Source organism: Patella vulgata, chromosome 4 (assembly GCF_932274485.2).
Source record: "Patella vulgata chromosome 4, xgPatVulg1.2, whole genome shotgun sequence".
NCBI classification, from domain to species: domain Eukaryota; kingdom Metazoa; phylum Mollusca; class Gastropoda; family Patellidae; genus Patella; species Patella vulgata.
Window position 1 is genome coordinate 69,982,346 of NC_065882.2, and position 21,503 is coordinate 70,003,848.

The 21,503-nt window shown below is 34.4% G+C and overlaps 1 protein-coding gene and 1 long non-coding RNA gene across 6 annotated transcripts in view; one reads left to right on the forward strand and one right to left on the reverse strand.

The window, feature by feature from the left end:
- The window catches only part of LOC126817331 (golgin subfamily A member 6-like protein 22), a 108,088-nt gene that overhangs the window by 39,615 nt on the left and 46,970 nt on the right, over window positions 1-21,503 (reverse strand). For all 5 annotated transcript variants that reach the window (XM_050544200.2, XM_050544197.2, XM_050544196.2 and 2 more), the window contains 2 exons: window positions 15,337-15,423; window positions 13,140-13,301 (listed from right to left, as the gene is read on the reverse strand). In XM_050544200.2, coding sequence (XP_050400157.1) covers window positions 13,140-13,301; window positions 15,337-15,423 — 249 coding nt within the window. The remainder of the gene's footprint in view (window positions 1-13,139; window positions 13,302-15,336; window positions 15,424-21,503) is intronic.
- Window positions 1,202-14,600, forward strand: LOC126817332 (uncharacterized). The gene is made up of 3 exons (XR_007678979.2): window positions 1,202-1,478; window positions 2,165-2,325; window positions 14,450-14,600. It is a non-coding gene; the product is annotated as an uncharacterized LOC126817332 (long non-coding RNA).

Genomic DNA, 21,503 nt, shown 5'->3' on the forward strand with positions numbered 1-21,503 from the left:
TTTGCAATCTTTAAAAAAAGTCATTATTATTATTATTAAATAAAAGTCAAAAGCTGAAAATAGGCCAACTTCAAATAGTCTAAAATATAAACATTGATCTTTTTTTTATGTTACAATTACGAACTGATTTCTGCTACAGATGGAAAGGGTAAGACATATTTTATAAGGAGGTGGTCTTATATAAGCTGATAAAGCTTGTAATGTTAACGGTTTTAGATGTACATGTACCTGACGAAATTATTGGGCACTAATGAACTTTGGGCTGGACATGTACAAAAAATATTAATGAATAAATCATTTCAGTGCCAGAGAGAATGACAAGCACCAGAGGTTTTAAGCCTGAATTTGTGTCTGACATTACCAGAGACAGATGCCATTTTTTCAGGCTTGTTGTTATCATATATTTTATATAAATCTGTATAAAATACAATATTGTTTAAACCATATATTTCATAAAGAAGTAGCTGGTCATCCACTAATTATGTGAGATCTATGACACTTGTTTTAACTTAGCCTGTGCTTCATGAGAAGTTCACACTAAAGAAAATTTATACAGTCTCATTTAGCTCTGGAGGTGATCACATTTGGTCAATGAACAGATAATAATCCGCCATGGACATCCCCTATCAACTGTCAATTTACATTTCAAATTTCAAAGAAATAATTAATAAACAGACACTTCACTATTTCAATGACATATTAATGTAACTTTATAACATATGGGTTAGGAAATTAGAAATAAAGTTTAATACAGTCAGTATGATATAATCAGTAGGTCTGTCATAAAGACCATGATTTATTACGATATAGATAATTATACATATTACCATACCTCCCGGTGAGTTTCATATATCACATCCAGGGGTTCATATTTAGTACTACTGTACTCCGGGATACGAATGTTTCCACCAATAGCGAACATATTACCATATATTAACGTATCCATATTCTACGTTTCTTCTTTTAATAAAATCCATGTTTAAGTACCAGTAAGTCTATCAGGTTTATAAAGACATCATCAGTTCCGAGAAGTCAGAAATAAAATGCTTTGAAGTCCGATTTGAGCACCTCTTCCTGTTACTGTATGAAGAATCTGATTAACCATTCCAACACAATGCTTCGTTTTATTAATAGCTTCACACAAACAACTATTTTCAGCAATGGAGAAGTAATAAAAAGTACATTAAACAAAGAAAATCAACACAGAATGATGAGTAAACAGACAACGTCAATGTCTATAACAATTTAGAAATATTCTTAAATGCCATTATAACAGTGTTAAATAAAGCCAATTGACAGAAAGCCAAGTGATTAGATGACATTGCTATCAACTGTTTGAATCGGCCCCGAAGAACTCTTATTACATCTGCTATACTTGGTAGAAATCAATGAAGTCATACCATCTAAAACTATAGCCATTCACGTTTGTGTAATCTTCAGAGTGAAAACTGACCAGTTTTATAGGTTTTCAACTTGAGGTAGGACGAAATTTAATGATTGATGTCTCTCGCGACAGAAATAACCTTCGCTATATATATATATATACACAGTCAACTAATTCATTTGAGTCGATATATAAAGAAAAAGAAGTGTTTAGTCCACATCTGATTGTTGCCCATCTGAACACTTTGAAAAGTTTGTAAGAAGTAAGTCTGTATACATCTAAAAATAATGAACTAGGTACCGCCTCACTGTTTCAAGTGTCGGCAATCTCGACATGATCTCTTTCACTTGAGCACAGAGAGTTAAGCAGCTTCTTGCAATAGATCTATGGTAGTAAGCTGATAAAGGCTTCACCTCGTTAGCTGATAACGGTCTCATATCGTTAATATCACAAGCCTTATTGTTCTGCATTGATTTTTCTACCCATAATCCTGCAGACACCTCAATAACTGACCCGATAAAATAGTAACCTGACTTTTTTTTATTCTTCGTCTTATGACACATTGTTATTATTACATACATGTAGTGCACATCTGGTTTTTTGTCCATCATGTTAATTAAATCAATCCATTCAAAGGTCTATTTCTGTTATTTTTACCCCATCTTAAAAACTGCAATAACCTGTGTTCAGGTGTGTGTTGTGTAATACTGGTAATCAATTTCTAAATCAATTTTTGAGTTGTTTTTTGTTGAAGCCAATAAACCTGTTCTTCCCTTTCAGCTGAAGAACTTAAGATGAAATGAAATGAAATGAAATGGGTCTTAACATCCTACTTTTCTACACCAACTGGGCTAATAAAGGCAGAAAAAGGACTTAGGAGTTTTCTACAAAATTACAACTGAATGCAAATTGGAATCAGACTTTTATTTTACTTCAACCACGTAAGTCATGCCAGCCAGCTACATTATACCTTTCTTATATTTTTGTTTTGTTTTTTATATATAATAATGGCCTCCACTACACATGAAGACAGAATTGGGAAGTAAAACTAATTTTTATGAAATAAAACAGGATTTGTGTTTTAATCACAGAGGTAATATGCCTTTATTCACTGAAATTTTTTTCTGGATTTTTGCTAATTACCATATTTCGACTTCTCAAAGATGTAGACTAGATTGATTTGATACAATTAGACTTTTTAAAAAGATATTTTCGTCTGTTTGAACTCGTCAGTTAGACTGCGTCTTTAGATATTGAGGTTAGTGATGGTCGAAGACGACAAGAGAAATATGACAAATTGGTTTCAGCTCAGACAATGTCGTTTCTCTAGGGCTAATATAGACACATTATATTCAATATCTTGTGTCGAAGGAAATTGATGTCACAGCGCAAACAATTTGACAGTTGACTTACGCTTAAAGCCACTGTCTCTTCAAGAATAAATTATATCATTTCAAATTCTACCTTTCATAACATCCCAATTAAATTAAATATTTGGATTATAACCAAACCTATAAATCATTCTGCTGATGAAATGTGGAATAAGATACTAATTAAAGATATATTATGGGAGATTAGATAATTAAGGAGCTGGCAGTTCTCACTATAATAGTTAAAAACTAGATAATGTAAATGCAATTTGCTGAAAATTTAGCGATTGAATTTCCGGCCTAGCCTCGATCGTCATTACTAAAGTCAGTACGATAAGAAACATAGTCTTAATTATCCATTTCATGATTAAATTATGAATGGAAGTCCAACAGCAAATCGGAACCTAATGCAATAAACATCGCAGGCTAGCGATGCCATCTAGAGTTGATCATGGTCTGGATAAGTTAATTAATGTCTAAAGAAAGACCTGCAATAGGCAGATTTAGCTCTTGCATAATGTATGTTTAATGATTAAGGAAATCTAACAAACTCCAAAAGCATAATTGTAGGAGAAAACTTTAATTTTAAAAAAAAGTCAAACTAACAAAAATCTAATAAACTCCAACTTCAATTTTAACAAAAGTCAAAGAGATGTGGAAATAAGGCTTTTAGTACAAGTTGTTAGTTAAAAGAAATTTTTGGGTTTGCTGTTCAGAAGTGGTTTTTATCAAATTGAATGAATATTCTCACTATCGATCAAGTATCACTTAGCTTTGCAGATTTCTGTGCTTGATTTTCTATAGATTGTTTAGTTTTGAATCATTCAGAATTTGAAAGAAAAAAACTATAAAATCACCCAGAATCTATGAAAAGCATAAAGCGTTGAGTGGGAATGACTGATGCTCAATTTTAATGTCATACATACAGTTTAACATCAGCCACCCAGAAACTACCCTGTTTACAATAATGAGGAGGCGTTTGCTGGTTTACAAATGATGCCTAGTTTTAGATTCTGTGTATGGCATCCAGATTGTTTAATATGGAAATTAGTGTTTAAAGGATAACAGTTAATCTAAACATATTCCCATTGTTTAAGAATGCTAATATCCTCTAAAAGTGTTAATTAAGTGGCCGTGGTCCTTGGCATGTCTCGATCTTCATTATATATATTAGGAGTGCATACTGTTTAAATAGAACTGTTAGACAGAAACTAGACACCAAAGATTGAATATAACAGATCTCTCTAGATAAAAGGAAAGTTGTATTGGTTGATATAGATGGTTGGAATTAAATGTTGTGTCAGAAATTTGAGCTTTTTAGCAGTTACCTGTGAATTTGAACTACAGGTGTGTGAAATTAAAATACCTTAATTTATTTGCAAACTAGATCATTTCGGGACCACCACATGGTTCAATTTTATTTCAATAATTGCACGTAGGGGTCTTTAGCAGAGGGAGGAAACCGGAGGACCCAGAGAAAACCCACGTGGACCCAGAGAAAACCCACGAGGTTCGACAGGCGACACTACTCCTTGTCACGTAACGTACAATCGGGGAATCGAAACCATGCCAGCTGACTCAATGACAGGCCTTATGATACAGCGTGCACATGCTAACCATTCGGCCATCTACCCCCCCCCCTCTCTTGTTTTGAAACCAAGGGTTATTTTTAATGCAAACAATAACAACAACTGATGATTTAACCAATGTACATCATTTCTAAAACTAGGTAATAGAAATTGGACAGTTAAAAAACCAAATGCCTACACAATACCAAATACACGATAGTTGCTTTTTAACCAAAGAAGAAATTTTGATAATAAAACCTATTTAAATAGCCAAAAGGAAATATTTCATTAATAAATAATTATTATAGGCCCTACTAACATTTTATTTCGTAGTTCAATATTTACTTTCTTTTAGTTCAGTGGTATAGACACACGAATTCACTATACTGTACTACAAAAAAAAAACATAATATACTTTCGTTTGTAATCAAAATTTTGAAGTCGAAGCCCTGCCGGACAGTAAACTGTATGTGTGGCATCAAATCGGAGCAGCTTACGTAACTACAAGAGTACAAACTACAGCTATTTCAGGACAGTTGACCTAAAAACTCTTAATTCAACACCCCGCTGATTCAAAAAGCTCTAGAAACAATGCGTGTTAACTGAAACTGTGATTTTAAACTGAATCGAGAATAATGGACAAAAACCACTAAACTAAATAATAGATGATCTATAATGTCTTGACATAAAACATATATTTATGAAGAAGCATTATTAAATCAGTGATAAAACTGTCTGAGAAACATTTAAATAATCATAACTCATTAACTACAAGCAAATTGTTAACAAAAGGTTCTCAAACAATCCAAGCAAAAGCTTTTCCCCTCTATTGTATCACGGTAAGACTGTTACAAACTGTTGAATAAAAGTAAATTTAATTTTCCATTTTTCTTTACCAAGGAGGTAAATAAAATAATGACATATAAGAAATGACAAGTAATTGAGGTTAAATGGTTTGAGCAGTCATTGATTGCATCTGCTAAGATTATCCCTCTGGCAACATATATAGATATATTAGTTTAGGTAGTGATTTCATGCTCTTCTGCTCTTACATTCAGGGTAATTTCTCCACAGGACCCAAACGATCTGTCTGAAATGGCCATAGTTTATTGGGCTGCAAATAAATTCATGAAAACCTGATTTGTTGAGAATTTATTTTCGGAAATACAAGACAGAATCTATACTCGTTCATTGTTGTTATAATATTCCTATTTATCATGTTCTTGTTTACGCTAAAGGCAATTTCACGACAGAAAGCTAAATATAATTACTTTCAAATTGCTGATCCAAAAATCATTACCTGAAGTGGATTTTTTGATTCAAGCGGTTTTTATTTGTGATTTCATTCTTTATGAGGATAAATATTGGTTATTACAATGATGATAAATGTAAGAGTGCGTAAAATACAATAAAATAACTTTTTATATTCATTCTTTTGGTTCTGAAGAGAAACAGATAAATCATTTTGTTTAAAGTTTAGAGATCTAAAACATCTGTGTATTGTAACATATTATATAACGTATCTATTTAAATAAGATTTATAACTTAAATGGTCGATTTTAAATAAATACTGTAACATCCTGTAGATAATTGATGCGTGGGGATGAAAAATAATACCTTTAAGTAGCCATATTGCTATTAATTTATAAACATCAACCATGTCCATCAAGTTAAAGGGCCAATCCCGATAATATACTATTCAAAAAAAGTAGGGGATATTTGATTTTTAAGTGTTATTAAAGTCACCTAATGAAACTGACGAAGAAACAAATGACAAAATGAAATGAAGTTCACATTCATCGATTTATTCCAAATGATCGTTAGACTAAGTAAGGCACAGACTGACCATTATAAGGGTAAAATGATACCCGGGGTCAAACAGCAAAGTTACCACAGCATCACAACCAAGTCAGTAACGGGTAAATCCTCCTCTGTTTGCCAAACAAGCATTGATCCCACGTGGCATACTCCTAATGAGACGTCTAAGGTCATTTTGGTCCAGATTGTCCCATTCCTGTTGCAACGCAGCAGCAAGTTCTTGGACATTGGCAGGACGTTGTTGACGTTGACGTAACCTCTGTCCAAGCATGTCCCAGACATGCTCGATGGGGGAGAGGTCGGGACTCAGTGCTGGCCAAGGTAATGTGGTGATGTTCTGTTGTTGGAGGTAACCTGTAACGATCCTGGCCCTGTGACATCTTGCGTTGTCATCCTGGAAGATGAAACGGCGGCCATGACGTCGTGCGAACGGCACAACATGGACTGCCAAGATGTTGTCCCGGTAGTACTGGCCTGTAACACGCCCTGCAACAACATGTAAAGCCGTTCTTCCAGCAACAGTGATGCCTCCCCACACCATAACAGAACCACCCCCAAATCGATCATGTCTGATGACGTTAACGTCTTGGAAGCGCTCGTTTCGACGACGCCACACCCTCCTACGTCTGTCCAAAAAATCAACAGTGAACCTTGACTCATCTGAAAACATCACATTGCTCCAGCGTCGATTATCCCAGTGTTGACGATCCCTACACCAACAACGTCTTGCCTGAATGTGATGATCTCTCAAACAAGGGATCACGCGAGGACGTCGGGCGCGAAGGTGACCCCTATGCAGTCGATTCCGAATCGTCTGGCCACTTACTCTCACACCAGTGTCTGTTTGAAGATGAGCGCTGATCTGATTTGCTGTGATGACACGATTTCTCAAGGCCAAGGTACGGATAAATCGATCCTGGGCTTGAGTTGTCGCCCTTGGTCGACCTGAGCGTGGTCTGTCCTGTACAGATCTGTAGCATGCCAAGGGCACATAACCTTTCATTTTGGGTAAGCCGACGCATATCAAAATTTGTTTTCTGGTCACTAAAACAATTAAACTGATGTTTCCACCCTGGAATTCAATGCCACAATGACTGTAACATTCAAAGTCAGAGTCGTGCAAACCTTGGGTTGGGCCCCCATGATGATCCCAAGCATCACCTGCATTCCATGCGGTAGCTATTGGTGCGTTTGGGCGTCACATGTAACTGGAAATGTTTCTTCTGTTAGGTTCTATAGTGACTTTTTTCGTAGTCATTTGCATATTTTAGTATTATGCCCCCAAAATCAAATATCCCCCACTTTTTTTGAATAGTATATTTTGGAGAATAAAACTGCTTAATTTTGCGTTAAAACTCTGTACCTCAGGACCAATCAACTAATTCAATATTTGTGATATGTTTTCAAACAACTTAAACCCGTCAGTCTTCATCTGGAAATGGAGACCGGTGTCCCAAGCCGTAATATGCGGTGTCTGGATAAAACCAGACTTTTATTTTATAAAAACAATGTGTAGGTGAAATTTACGTTTTGTAATCCAGCACGGCACATGGGTCATTCACTGTATAGACCTCTAAAGGAACGGTGGTAGATTATCAGGTCACTCAACGAAAAAAATGACCAGAAATCTTAAAAGGGTTATGTGTCCGGATAAGCATTTTTGACGTTCACGTCCAAACAACTCAATATTTTGAGCTGAAATCTTGAGGCAGGGTAAATACACCATTCCTCTATATTTTGGCGCTTAAATTTCATACGAACTCAGACTTTTATTTTTGAGACTCTGTTCAAATCGGGATAGTCCCTTTAAAACATATTATATACTTTTCTTTTTCTTTGGTTACCTTATTTTATCTTACAAACATTTTAGAAATAAATGTGATCATGTTTTATGAAGCAAATATTGGCCCTTTTTTCTCCTTTTCATCTGCCCCTCCATGCCAAATTTACATTAACAATAGTTGCCAATTAACATGATCAAACCTTTTAAAATGCAATGAGGCAGTTTTGTGTCACTGGCTCTCGACCTATGCACATTGTTCAACTAGGTTTGAAAACACTAATTCTTGAATAATGCTCATGTACAGTACGTGACATGATAATTGTTCAAGAATATTGCAAGTACCAGAGCCTTAAACTGTTAGAATTGCTAAATTACTTGTGGACTACTATGTTGCATCATTCAAGTGAACAGCAAATTAACAGGAAATTAATTGAAAGACACAAATTTTTTATACTTTACCCTGCTATGAAATGATTAGTTACTACAGATCATTAACTCCAGCCCTACCATGGCTTAGCTTTAATTACTGTATATGGTTGCCAGGCAACCTGATCATATCCTAATATAACAATATTCATCCATCCTATCTCATTTTCTATGCTATCTTGTTATTTAATTAATTTTTTTTTTTTGGCTTTTTAGCTTTTCATCTATTTTCTGCTTTGGTGTCTGGTTTCTAGACTCTTTTGTTACAATATTCAATTGTTTCTTATGTCTATTTTTAATCTCGGACTTTCTTTAGCTTTTGACTACAAATGTCTGAAGAGCTATATTAAAATAACATCATTTCCATAATGTTGTAGAGATGCTTAATTATTTAGGATTATATTTGCGTCAGAACATGACTCTCAGACTATTTTTATTTGCAAATAACACAAATTTGTTATTAAAGGGCATTATGTAAGATTTGGATAAAGAGCTGGCCGTTATCGCTATAATATTTCAAAAATAGATAATGCAAAATGAATGACCCGAGAAATCCTCATTCAAATCTGTTGAAAATCGGACCAATCTGATTAAAATACAGATCTAAATTTCGTTTTTTTATATACTGAGCGCCATGGAAAACGCATCACTTTTTTTCCCAAATATTTTATTACTAGGTGGTTTTGTATGTATAATATTATGCAATACTATGAACTATTGTTTCACACAATGCTCCCAAACGCAAAAAATATCGGCCCTTGTGCACAAAAAAAAATTGCATAAGATGCACATGAAAAACCCAATATTCACGTGCAGCATTGTATGTGAGCCCTTTAAAAGCATGTTTTCAACTTAATGTGCAGTACATGAACTGTTAAACGTCAATCTGTCGTAATTTGTTGTTGGACATGTGAAGGAATCGAGCTAGAGATCCCGAGACTTACTGAAAATCAACGGAATGAAGCCATGGGAATGTCCATGGCTGGCATGTCTACATGTGCTATTGCCAGACACTTCAATTGTCATCAGTCCACTATTGTAAGGTTGGTGGAACGTGTTCGAGTTACTGGATCAACACGTGACCGTCAACGTCCTGGTCAACAACGCGTTACAACCCAGACTCAAGACCGCTACATCCGGGTCACTCATCTGCGTGACAGATACCGCCCAGCGACTCGAACAGGTGCAGCAGTCGTCGGAAGACAAGGACCAGTAAGTGCCAACACCGTAAAACGTTGTCTAAGAGAAGTAGGACTCCGTGCACAACGACCTTAAGTTGGAGCTATCCTCACCATCAGCGGCCTTTGATATGGGCTCAAGGACACCAGACATGGAGAAGAGTAGACTGGCAAAGTGAGCTCTTCAGTGATGAGAGTCGCTTTCATCTTTATCACGCTGATGGCCGTCAACGTGTGTGGAGACGCCTTGGGGAACGTCTTGCAGACTGCTGCATCTTTGAAACGAATCGATGGGGTGGGGGAAGTGTAATGGTGTGGGGAGGTTTCACATTTCATCACCAGACCGCCCTACACATTTGCAGGGGTCGCGTTAATGCTGTAGCCTACCGTGATGATCTCTTGCAACCAATTGTTGTTCCGATGTTTTGAGCGCACCCACAACTTCAGCACTTCCAACAGGATAATGCACGTCCGCATACCGCCCGTTTTAGTATGGACTACCTGGCTGCTAACAACATCAATGTCTTGGACTGGCCAGCCATGTCTCAGGACATGGCACCAATAGAACATGTCTGGGATGAGATTGGACGCCGTCTATATCGAAGACCACAGATGCACACCATTGCTGCTTTAGAAGCTGCTCTTGTCCAAGAATGGACAATTTGTCCCAGGCCTTCTTTCAAACATTGGTAAATTCCATGCGACGTCGCTGCACAGCGTGCGTAAGAGCCTGTGGAGGACACATGCGCTACTGACTTTTGGTTTTGACCCCTCTGACTTTGTACCGTTGATTACAGATTAAACATCCATAAGTGTACAAATGTGTTGTTAATGATGTGTTCCCCTTTGAATATTGTTCACAATAAGAAGCAAAATAAATAAGGTATGTTTACAGGATCATTTTGTTATACAAAAAACTAAGTGATGTGTTTTCCATGGCGCTCAGTATACTTTCGATGGCCTACACTACATGAAAATCTGACAAGTTGTTCTCGAAGGTTGTGTCCAGGATCGTACGAGCGGCTTTTGATCCTGTGACGTCAGACATTGATTAATCAATCAGCATTGATAATTCTAGTGGTTTACCCACAGTTCTGTGCATGGCACGCCAAGAAGGCGCCGTAACAGACTGTTTCATTGGCTTATCCCTCACTTCAACCAAAAAGCTGGTAATAAAACAACTCTTCCAGATCCTAGTGTAGTAAAGACAAGTAAAACAAAATTTAGAACTATCAAAAATGAAACGAAATAGGATCTGTGTTTTAATCAGATTGGTTGAACCACAGATCTGATTCAAATCTGTTGAAAATCGGACACATCAGATGGCATAGAGAATTGATATGGTCTTGTCATATTAATAAATGTCTAATTATTAGTTTATATAACATTTCAGGCCTAAAGAAAGACCTGCAATAGGAAGATTTAGCTCTTGTATAATGCATGTTTAAGCTGTAACAGAATAGCCATTAAAATCTTTGCAAAAATATCATTTGAATGAGGAATTCCACACTTCACAGTGAACACCAAATTCAGTATGTATCGAAAAATAAAGCTTTGTGTTAATGTTACAGGCACAAGTATTTGATTGATGATATCAAATAAGTTTAATTCAAACTAATTCATTTTTGTCTTGAAAGAGAACTATTCAGTGCAGAAACATAATCCTGGTAAACTGATTTGTTATTTTTATAAAAGAGGAAGATGTTAAAAACTAGCGGTAGACCCGGCATAGCACGGGTATAGCCATAAACCGGAAATAGCAGAACCCCGCAACTGGACGTGGTAGTCAAATGCCATCAGGCCAATGTTACTCCCTGGGCCGAACTAACCCTATACAGCAAATGTCATCCTTGGGTCAGTCCTAGTGTAGCAGATAAATCTTGAACAGACAGACAGACAGACAAACAAACAGACAACAACATTCACAAATATTAGTACAGATTCAGTCCCAACATACCAGAACAAAAAGTAAAATTCAGTTTTTATTCTAAAATAAATTAGTTGTAATATGGCCATTAAAGTAATAACAATTTTAGTACATTTTTAATGCATGCCAGCCTATTTTATGATTTATTGTTTTAATACTTTAGCTTTAGCTTTGAACCAACCACACTGTGCAAAACTTTTACAAAATTTATATAGATATAAATCATCAAAGACAATCAATCATAACCGGCAACTAAAATAAAAATCCAATCAACGAATTTGACAGAATCAAGTATTAACAACAAGAGGATATTCTCATTTAAAGGGGCTAAATCGCTAATATTTGGGACCAAGAAATTGATACAAACGGGTCGCAACGCATATATATAATAATGTAATATGTTATGAATGTATATAAACTGATTTACATTCAATCTTTTATGTTTTCACTGTAATTTCTAATCATTTATGTTCGGCAAAATTCGCCAGAAGTCTCAATTGAATGGCAATCTCTAGCGCCTGATTATTCCAGTCTACACCGATAGTATTTATTGCATATGCTCTCCAGATAAGTCACCGTTTGACTTGACTTGTGGAATATGCGTAGCCTCGTTTTTCAAGTCCCGTTTTACAAATGACGCTGAAACGCATTATGGTACACGATTCGTGTATCAATGGTAAAATGTTTATTTTGTCTTAAATATTGGATATCAGAAGCCCATCTCTTCCCGGTAAGATCACAACATCAATGTTGATTTAAATTGTTAAATAATTTGTGTTTTCAATGTTGAAGATTTTGGATGATATTGAGTTAGAGACTTAGCTACTTTAAGGTTGTTATTGTATTCAGTTATAATGAGTTTACATCTTAGAAGAGAGAATTAACAGACACTCAGCACAGCTAAAAGCAGAATGTACATGTATATCGCCTGGATTCAAATTTTCGAGAAATAAATATGTATTCAGAAATTATATCCAGTTGATCTATAATTTATACTTGTAAGATAAACAGTCATTATACAATACCTTTAGTCTTCTCATTAACTAATTTTCATCTATTATGTTTATTCAATGAAATGAATAGATTTTGTTGATGATTCATTGAACATTATCAACAATTAAAACACAGATGTGACTTCATCCTTTGATGTTGGCGTACCATTATTTCAAATAATGGTACGGGCAATGTGCCAAGTGTACATTATTTATACTAGTTGCAATATTGGACGCGTGTGATGTATTTCATTGAAATGCACGTGCTGGATAGTATCTGTATTTAAGTTGTTTAATGGTCACATGCAAGATATTGCGTAATATAAAGATATTGCCCTTGTGCTATCGTACTCATACAATATCAATATATTACTTAATGTCTCACATTCGACCATTAAACTACACTTAGTAATAGGTGTTTATAAAGTGATAAATGCTTCTCATATTTCAGATCAGAATCAATTATTGCGATCCTTAGTACATCACAGATGATAATCACTCTTTCCTACTAATCACATTATCTTATGTGATCCTTAGTACATCACAGATGATAATCACTCTTTCCTACTAATCACATTATCACATTACCTTATGTACTGTATGTTTAAATACAAATGTTCGAGTCATCCTCTGACTGATGTAATCATGTAGAATATGCGTTATAATATTCATTAACTGTGCATGGTCACTTACCTCTTCGGATTCAAACACATGACAGAGAATTTTGGCTTGCCTTCGTCTGTTTGGACCTTCTCCAGGACTGGTTATAAGTCTTCTTCTAGCCATCAAAACCAATACATCCCCAATATCAGCTATATAACTTATAGTACGCAATGAATGGTCCATCATTATCTCCTGAATATACAATAAATCACAGTAAATTACATGATATCTTACACTTATGTAATATGGTTTCTTTATATAACAAATATCCATTTTAATACTGTAGATTAATGAGTGTTGGACATAAACACAACATAAGACCACATACTGTCTATAAGGTCTTGGCAGTCAACAAGTACTTGTAATGACCCAATTGAAGAAAATTGATCATTAAACAACAAATTAACAAACCCAGTACTTGTAATGACCCAATTGAAGAAAATTGATCATTAAACAACAAATTAACAAACCCAGTATCAGTATATATACAAGGGCAATCAGATGATAACTCTATCCTCTAGAGCTTCCAGAAGATTTTCAAAATGATCAAGGGCTATAACTGAGAATAATTATTGGATAATAACTTATTGATGAAATTGATTAATGCTTCATACCAAATTTGAAAAGAATCCATTAAAAACTGCAGTCCCTATTTCGCTCATAAGGTTGTTGGCAAAAAGATCTGTTAAAAACTGTAACCTCAATCGTGTTCACATGCCAATTTTTGATGTATAGACAGACTGACTCACGGATAGGGTGATGACTACATACGCCCAAACTATGTGTTGGCGTATAAAAATAAGTCAGAAATTTAATCTTGATCATAATGAGGCATGTTCAGCAATATACTGTGTATTTTATTAAAAATATTTGTATGTGAAGGACTGTTATACCTATTGCCAATGTACATATCAAACTAAAGAGGAAATTCATGTGACTGACTATATATGCCAGGAATTTTGAGTACAATGAAACTAAAGAGTTTGATGTGTATATAATAAGATGTCTGATTGATAATATACTTCTACAGACATTGTGTGGTGGTGTCTAGAATAAACAATAGGATGTTTGTGTCAATATTCATAGTCCAAATCATCACCATTGACCATTATTCTTCACAGACATAATACAAACAATATCCAAACATTTTTATAGCCATTACCAAAACACTAACGTCCATCAAACATCAATTAAAAAAATACTAAAACACCTCACTCCAAAAGAATTTGTTTTTGATCAATTTCCAGTCTCATCAGCTTTCTCCAAGTTAAGATTGCCAGGCAACAGAACATATCGTCCGAACAGTTCATAAACTTTTCCTCATTCTTATTTTCTTTTAGGTAATGGGAGCTTACATAAACAAAACATGCAAAGGTAATCAGATGATAACTTTCGCTGTTTGGGTTATCAGAAATGTGCTGTCCGTGCGGAACAGTAGGGCGCTAAACCCCATTATGAGCAATTGGAGAATTCCACTGAAAGCAAGTATCAGCTGAGGTAAAGACTTTACTTTTGTTTTGTTCTTTGTGGTTTATAATTACAATGGGCTAGTAGTAAGGTATAGCAACATAACTATGAAATTTGTATTCTATAGACCCAAATTTACCTTTTGGCTTTCATCTAATGAACAATTGCTGTGACTTAGGCAAGAATGATTTTTACTAATCACAATGGCTAAAATTAAACTTCAGAGAGATCTGAGAATTGATAAACAAGTAGCTTAGGTCAATCAAAATTAGAATCAAACAAAACAAGCTCTTCCACTATTTTGTTAGTCTAGCTTTGTCCATGTTTTGCACGTATATTTTAAGAGGGAGAAAAAATGCTTTAACGTCCATTCAACACAAGCTAAGTCATTTTGGGACTAACATATGGTTTTATGTTATTTCAATAATTCACTAGCGCGTAGGGGTCGTTAACAGTGGGAAGAAACCGGAGGACAAAGAGAAAATCCATGAGGTCGGAAAGGCAAACCTTTTCCTTGTCACAAGCTGGGAATCGACAGCATGCCACTGGACTCAATCACAGACCTTACGATCTAAAGTAAACACATTAGACCACCAAACCCCTTATGATTTAAGAGTACATGGATATATTTCAAAAATACTGATTAAGGGGTTAATTTATAGTTTGCGAATGTATTAAGATGTGAAATAAGAGACATCTGTTGTAGAATGTATTAAGAGGTCAGAGGTCATATAATATTATTGATTGTTTGTATACCAACCTGTAAATCTGTATTTAATACCATTAATTTCTCTGTTGATACAAATAGATCTACATCTGTACTAGGTTGATTTTCACCTTCTGGTGCCTGTAATCAAACAATAATATATTCTTATTAAATCCACAGTGACATCTGCTGCATCTAAATTACAAAGAAAATGTATATTTCCATTTAATGAGTTTATATGTAAAAATATGGAACAAGACCACATTCGGAGCAGAACAGTAGGATATTAAACCACATTTAATTTCATTTCATAACTTAACGTAACAACATGCTTCTTTTTCTAGATCTACTATACTTCTGAATGAAAAGAAGACTTTTGTTCATCCCCGGTTCTCTCCCGGAGGTAGAATTTATACCCACAGGTTCTCATTAATATCAATTGATATGCATTTAACCAACATAATTCTTCAAAACAAAAATAAAACATTAAAGCCGCTGATCGTCATTTGCATTGTTTGAAAAAAAAAAAAATACAAATTTTCTATGGCTTAATTCAATAGGTTCAGATGGTAACAGCTTGTCTGAAAGGCTTATAGACAAAAAGGCGCTAAACCAAAACATTCATTTACGTATCCCATTTTTATCGTCTGCAGAGGAATGCCGAATGTTAATAATAATTTAAAATAATAAATGGAATTGAACCATTTTTGAACTGATATTCCTTTTAAAGACTCAACAATCACAATATTGTTGTTGGCAAGGAGATAACCATCCCAAAAAATGTAACAATTGCTTAGGTCAATACTTCGGTGAACCAGCTTTGAGTTGATTGACAAACTAAAATGAAAAGCAGATTCTGATTGCAATACAAAACTGGCACACAATAAATGTATCCACACATGTCCTAATATCTCTAAATTGGTAAAGTGATGTACCTGAAATTTGTCACCAAAATGTAATGTGCCCAACGTCTGAAAGTGATGCATATATATTTTTTAATTACTGATGGCAAAATGCAGAAAAACAATCAAATTATACTACAGAAATAATTATTAAAACTTAAAATACAATAAACTACTGGTAATTGGAATATTTTACAACATTCATGGAATGGTTGTGGTTTTTCTATGATTCGATCAATTAACAGTCTTTACTAAATAGGTATGCATGATAATTAATCATTCTCTTCATTTATCAATCAATGCATTAATTTACATTTTGAAAATAATAAATTTGAACATGCTTTGTGTAAAAATAAGAAGTAAGACTTTAATAAAATGATGTACAGATGACATATTGTCTATACTAATATCTCTAACAGAAAATACAAACATCCAATATTAAAGCATGCAGAGTCAAGTGCTCTTTATAAAATAAAAAATCCCTAGAGATGATCGTGTGGAAGATTTTATTAAACTTTCTAAACACGCAATCCTGGAAATAATAACTTTGATCAGAATCTTGCCAGAAACCATCAAAAGTAATTTAAGTGTCATAAATGATTTTGGGAGAGTAATTTCCATAGATGTTTTGAACATTATGATTCGGGACTTGAGACTCCCTTATTGGCATTATAACAGAGCAATTCTATAGCGACTTTAGCACCGAGTAGCAATAATGAGTGCGACTGTCCAACTGATACTATAGTACATAACGATAAGATGTAACCTCGGGTTAGACACGATCGAATGACACAAATAATTCGCTAGTTAATATTCATGAATCTATAACACTGGAACAGAGCACACACCAAATGACAGCGGCATAACATATTTAGAGCCTGGATGATTACTATATTACATTTTTTTACCGACTGAATTAAATGGGGTTTAACAAACTGTTTTATACCATCTAGAACAATGAAGACAGGACATTTTTTGATATTGAGTAAGAAAAACAAAAAATGACTTCTGAACAAGACGTTTACAAGAAATCTGAAATATGTTATCATGGACAAAATGCATACTTCCGTTAAACAAGAGAGATAAATGGGATTTAACATCAAATTTTCACAAACTAGGGCATTTCCGGACTAACAGGGAGAGAAAGAGAAATGGGGTTTAACATTCACTTAACACAAGCTATGTCTTTTAGGGACTAACATATGGTTCAATTTTATTTCAATAATTCGCTTGTGCAAATGGGGTCTTTAGAAGTGGGAGGACCCGGAGAAAACCCATAAAGTTGGGCAGGTGATCCTATTCCTTGTCACTTACAAACTGCGAATCGAAACCACACCACCTGACTCAATGACAGACCTAATGATTTCAGGTGCAGACGTTAATCCACCAGACCACCCAACCCCACTTCAGGACTAACATACTGTATGTCTTTATTTTAATAATTCACATAAAATTTATGTGGTTTGGCCGGCAATCCTATTCCTAATCATGTGAAAGCAGGGGATTGAAACCATGACACATGGCAAGGATGACAGACCTTATAATCTACTGCAAAAATAACCACCCAAACCGTCTCATACGAGTTGCCTTTAATATTCAATCCAATTCCAAGTATTATACAAATAATAATAATAATAATGATGTTTGTATCGCGCAACTATTCAATCCACTAGGGAATGCACAATCAATATGGACATTTACTGAAGTCGGTGTTAAAAGAATGCACTATCAATATGGACATTTACTGAAATCGGTGTTAAAATATAGTGTTTATATAACTTATACATATGCGTGTCCAGTCCAACAACCGAGGAGTTCTACTGGTAATAGAGCATACTACACAGTTTTTGTTTTTAACTAATTTTAATTCATCAGGTACTAGAATTAACACATCAATATGACTCTGCCATTAAAACAAGATTCTGTGGAACGTAAAACATAACATAACACATTCGGCACAAATATACAAAACATTTTGAATTCACATGACTTCATTGTAGTTTTTAATTGTTTTGACATGGGGCTTGAGAACATCCTATTTCACAATCATGATTAATGATACATTAAGCTGGATTTAGAGAAAAAGTTGTCTGTTCTTGCTATAATAGTTAAAAAAATCAATAACGAAAAATAAATATATTAAATGTTTGATGTTCTGGCATGAAATAACCATCAATTGCCAATCATTGGCAGATGGAAACTCTACTCAGTTTATTCTTTAACTTTCCAAGTATCATTTCCATTATAATTCTTGATTGTCAGCCCTTATTGGTAGTCTCTGGCTATATAATATAAACGTTTAATGCAGATATGACAGAAATTGTCTAATCCATTCAATATCTGAACCATCCAATGCTCTCGAGAGTTCATCATGGGCTTGTAATTAAAATAAATGTCTAAACAATGATTTATATCAGATCTGAAGTCAGAAAAACACCTTACAATTAGCAAATTTAGCTCTTGCATAATGCTCTTGAAAATACAGGATGCGTTCCAGGTTAATTCTAATTTGTGTGAAGACAAACAAATAGAGAACAGATAATACTAGACATTAAATAATACACCCACACTGGGTGTATAAAACTGACATATATACATACAACATAAGGAACAAATAAAAACTCCTTACTACATGAAAGTGCAATATAATTAAATGAAATGGTGCAAGAAGCAACAAGAGGAAGAAATATCTATTAAATTACTGTACACATATTAAACTTAATTATTTTCTTGCAAAAAAAAAAGTTTTAAGTACAGATAGGTGTGTTTCTTACTAAACACATGGCAGACAGATAAAACATGCAGACGGTACTATACTGACAACAGATACCATCAACACTTACCGACGCCTACACGATAGAATGCACAAAACATTAATAATAGATTAGTAAGTGTGTCATGTTTGTTACAGTTATAGACCGAAGAATATTTAATCTATTAGTGAGACAGTCATCAATCATCTTGGGTATGTTTTGAACTTGAAGGAATATAAATGAAGAGTCCAGGGGAAGAACGATCTAAGTCACATTTTTGTCTTTTCACATAAAAGGCAAAACAGACTTTTGGACGAGAATGCTTGACGCGAACAGAACGAGTGGTTTTAATTACAACTTCAAAATGATGTTTAATACGAATCATAATTACCAGTACAACAACTGACATCCACTTTTCAGCCAAATTAAGGTCAAAAAAAGGGTACGATGGGGGTATTTGTCCGGGAGGCCATTTCAGAAGGGCCTTGGTTCGATGTGACTCCAATCATTTTTACCCGAAATTGATTGTTCCACAGAAAGCTTACAGAATTTGCTACCAGATGGTGCCATTAACTGGGGTTTGTTGAAAAAGTGGCTTAGATCATTCTTTCCTGGGGCTCTTCAGATGGAAAGAAATGGGGTTTTTTGCAGTTATTAATATTTTGCAAAACTCATCAATGATTTAAATATAACTTTCATTTACAATCCGACGACATATTTTCACCACAAGGCAAACAACTCTTATATGTGGACTGATCAACTGGTGATGTGTTTGTGGCTCTCGGATGAAAAATTTTGACTTTGAATTGTTGATGACGATTATATTTAGATAATCAAATAAATGAAGATAAAGGATATGAATTATTGAAAACCAACAGTTGGGAAATACTGAACAATCATTCTTGGTCAAATCAGAAATTTAAAGTAAGTTTCTGAGCTATATAAATTTGTGTACACATGTCTAAACTGGACTGCTTTTGTAATTTTGAGAATAACATGGTTAATATTGTCACATACACAATGCTAAAGAGAAGACAGTGGGCATTATGTTTACATTTCTTTGAATTCAAATTGACCAGTAGGAACCAAACTAGAAAATTCCTCATGGTTATTCTTGGCCTACACCAGAATTCCATGCTAAGACATTCTAGTTGAGAGTCCAGTTCCCTAGTCACTCAAGTATGTGTTTAACTCTGTGCTAAATGGAAAAAATGTGGATTTTTATTATTGCATGGCAAATCATACTCCTCTTCAATTATGTACCATGTCATTTACTTCGTGTATGTACATCCAGTAAACCTGAGCTAAATCATTTGTACATCCAGATATATGATATCTTGATAACTAGGACTACTTATAATAAAAGTTGAAAATTATCAGAATCTGAGGACTATTTCTTACAGATTCTACATATTATGGATAACGTAACAGAAATTATACACATATTGTTTAATTCACCGTCTTTAGTAATATGCAGCGCTTGTCATTTGATTATCAAGACAAAACATGACAACTTTACTGCACGGATAGGCGAACTTATTAATTTTGATATTCAATAAGACTTGCGATCTGTATGTAATCTAGATCAATTTCAATATTCTGTTTTGGCTTCTTGAATATCAATTCATAAAGATCACTAGTTTATGGATCACAATCTTCAAACAGAATTTCAATATTCCAGTCAGCAAGGATATTAGGTGTCATACAGCTGTTAAATGAAGGGAATAAATATAACAAGCAAATATTAGATGATACAATTTTAGCAAATTTTATTTTTCACTTAAAACATAAACATATTTTAAGTTCACCATTAGAAATCAATAAGTGGTTGTTACCTATCAGGCAACCTATATATTTTTCATAATCAATACTTAAATTCAAGTTTTTAAAATAATTTGCTTTTCTATATTTTTCTAAGCTGAACCCTGCATTGACAAGCATCTGTCTTCAAGAATATATCTCAGAAACTTGTTCTGTTTTCAGACATGTTTGTGGGTGGTGGTTATTGATGGAATTTTCTTTTTTTTATTGTTTCAGAAATTTTGATAAAGGTTTGTAAAACTGCAGTCAACTGCATTATGAAATCTATAATTATTTTTGGGTGGGGGGAGGGGGGAATATTGACATCTCAATCACTAAATCAAAAATGTAATATTTTAAGGCTTAAATCTTTAAGATTTGATCATAGATTGTAGCTAAAAATGATTTTTAGCCAGCCAGGCAGCCAGGATTATTTGCTTACAAATCTGATTATATTACAGTCTATATTTCTTTCCATTTTTATGCTTTCGATGGCCTCCACTACATGAAGATCTGACGGGTTGTAGTGGGAGGTCCTGTCAAGGGTCATACAAGCATTTGTTGACATTATGTTGTCAGTCATTTGATTAACCAATCAGCTTCGGACGCTTTCGGTGTTTTAAGTGGATATTCGGAAACATAACTTTTGCTTTCATTTATTTTCCATTGTTGCGAATGTCTACCCACAGTTCCATGTGCCAGACGATAAGAATTTGACCCAACCCAACAGAACATGGCTTATTTAACAACTCTTTCATATCCAACT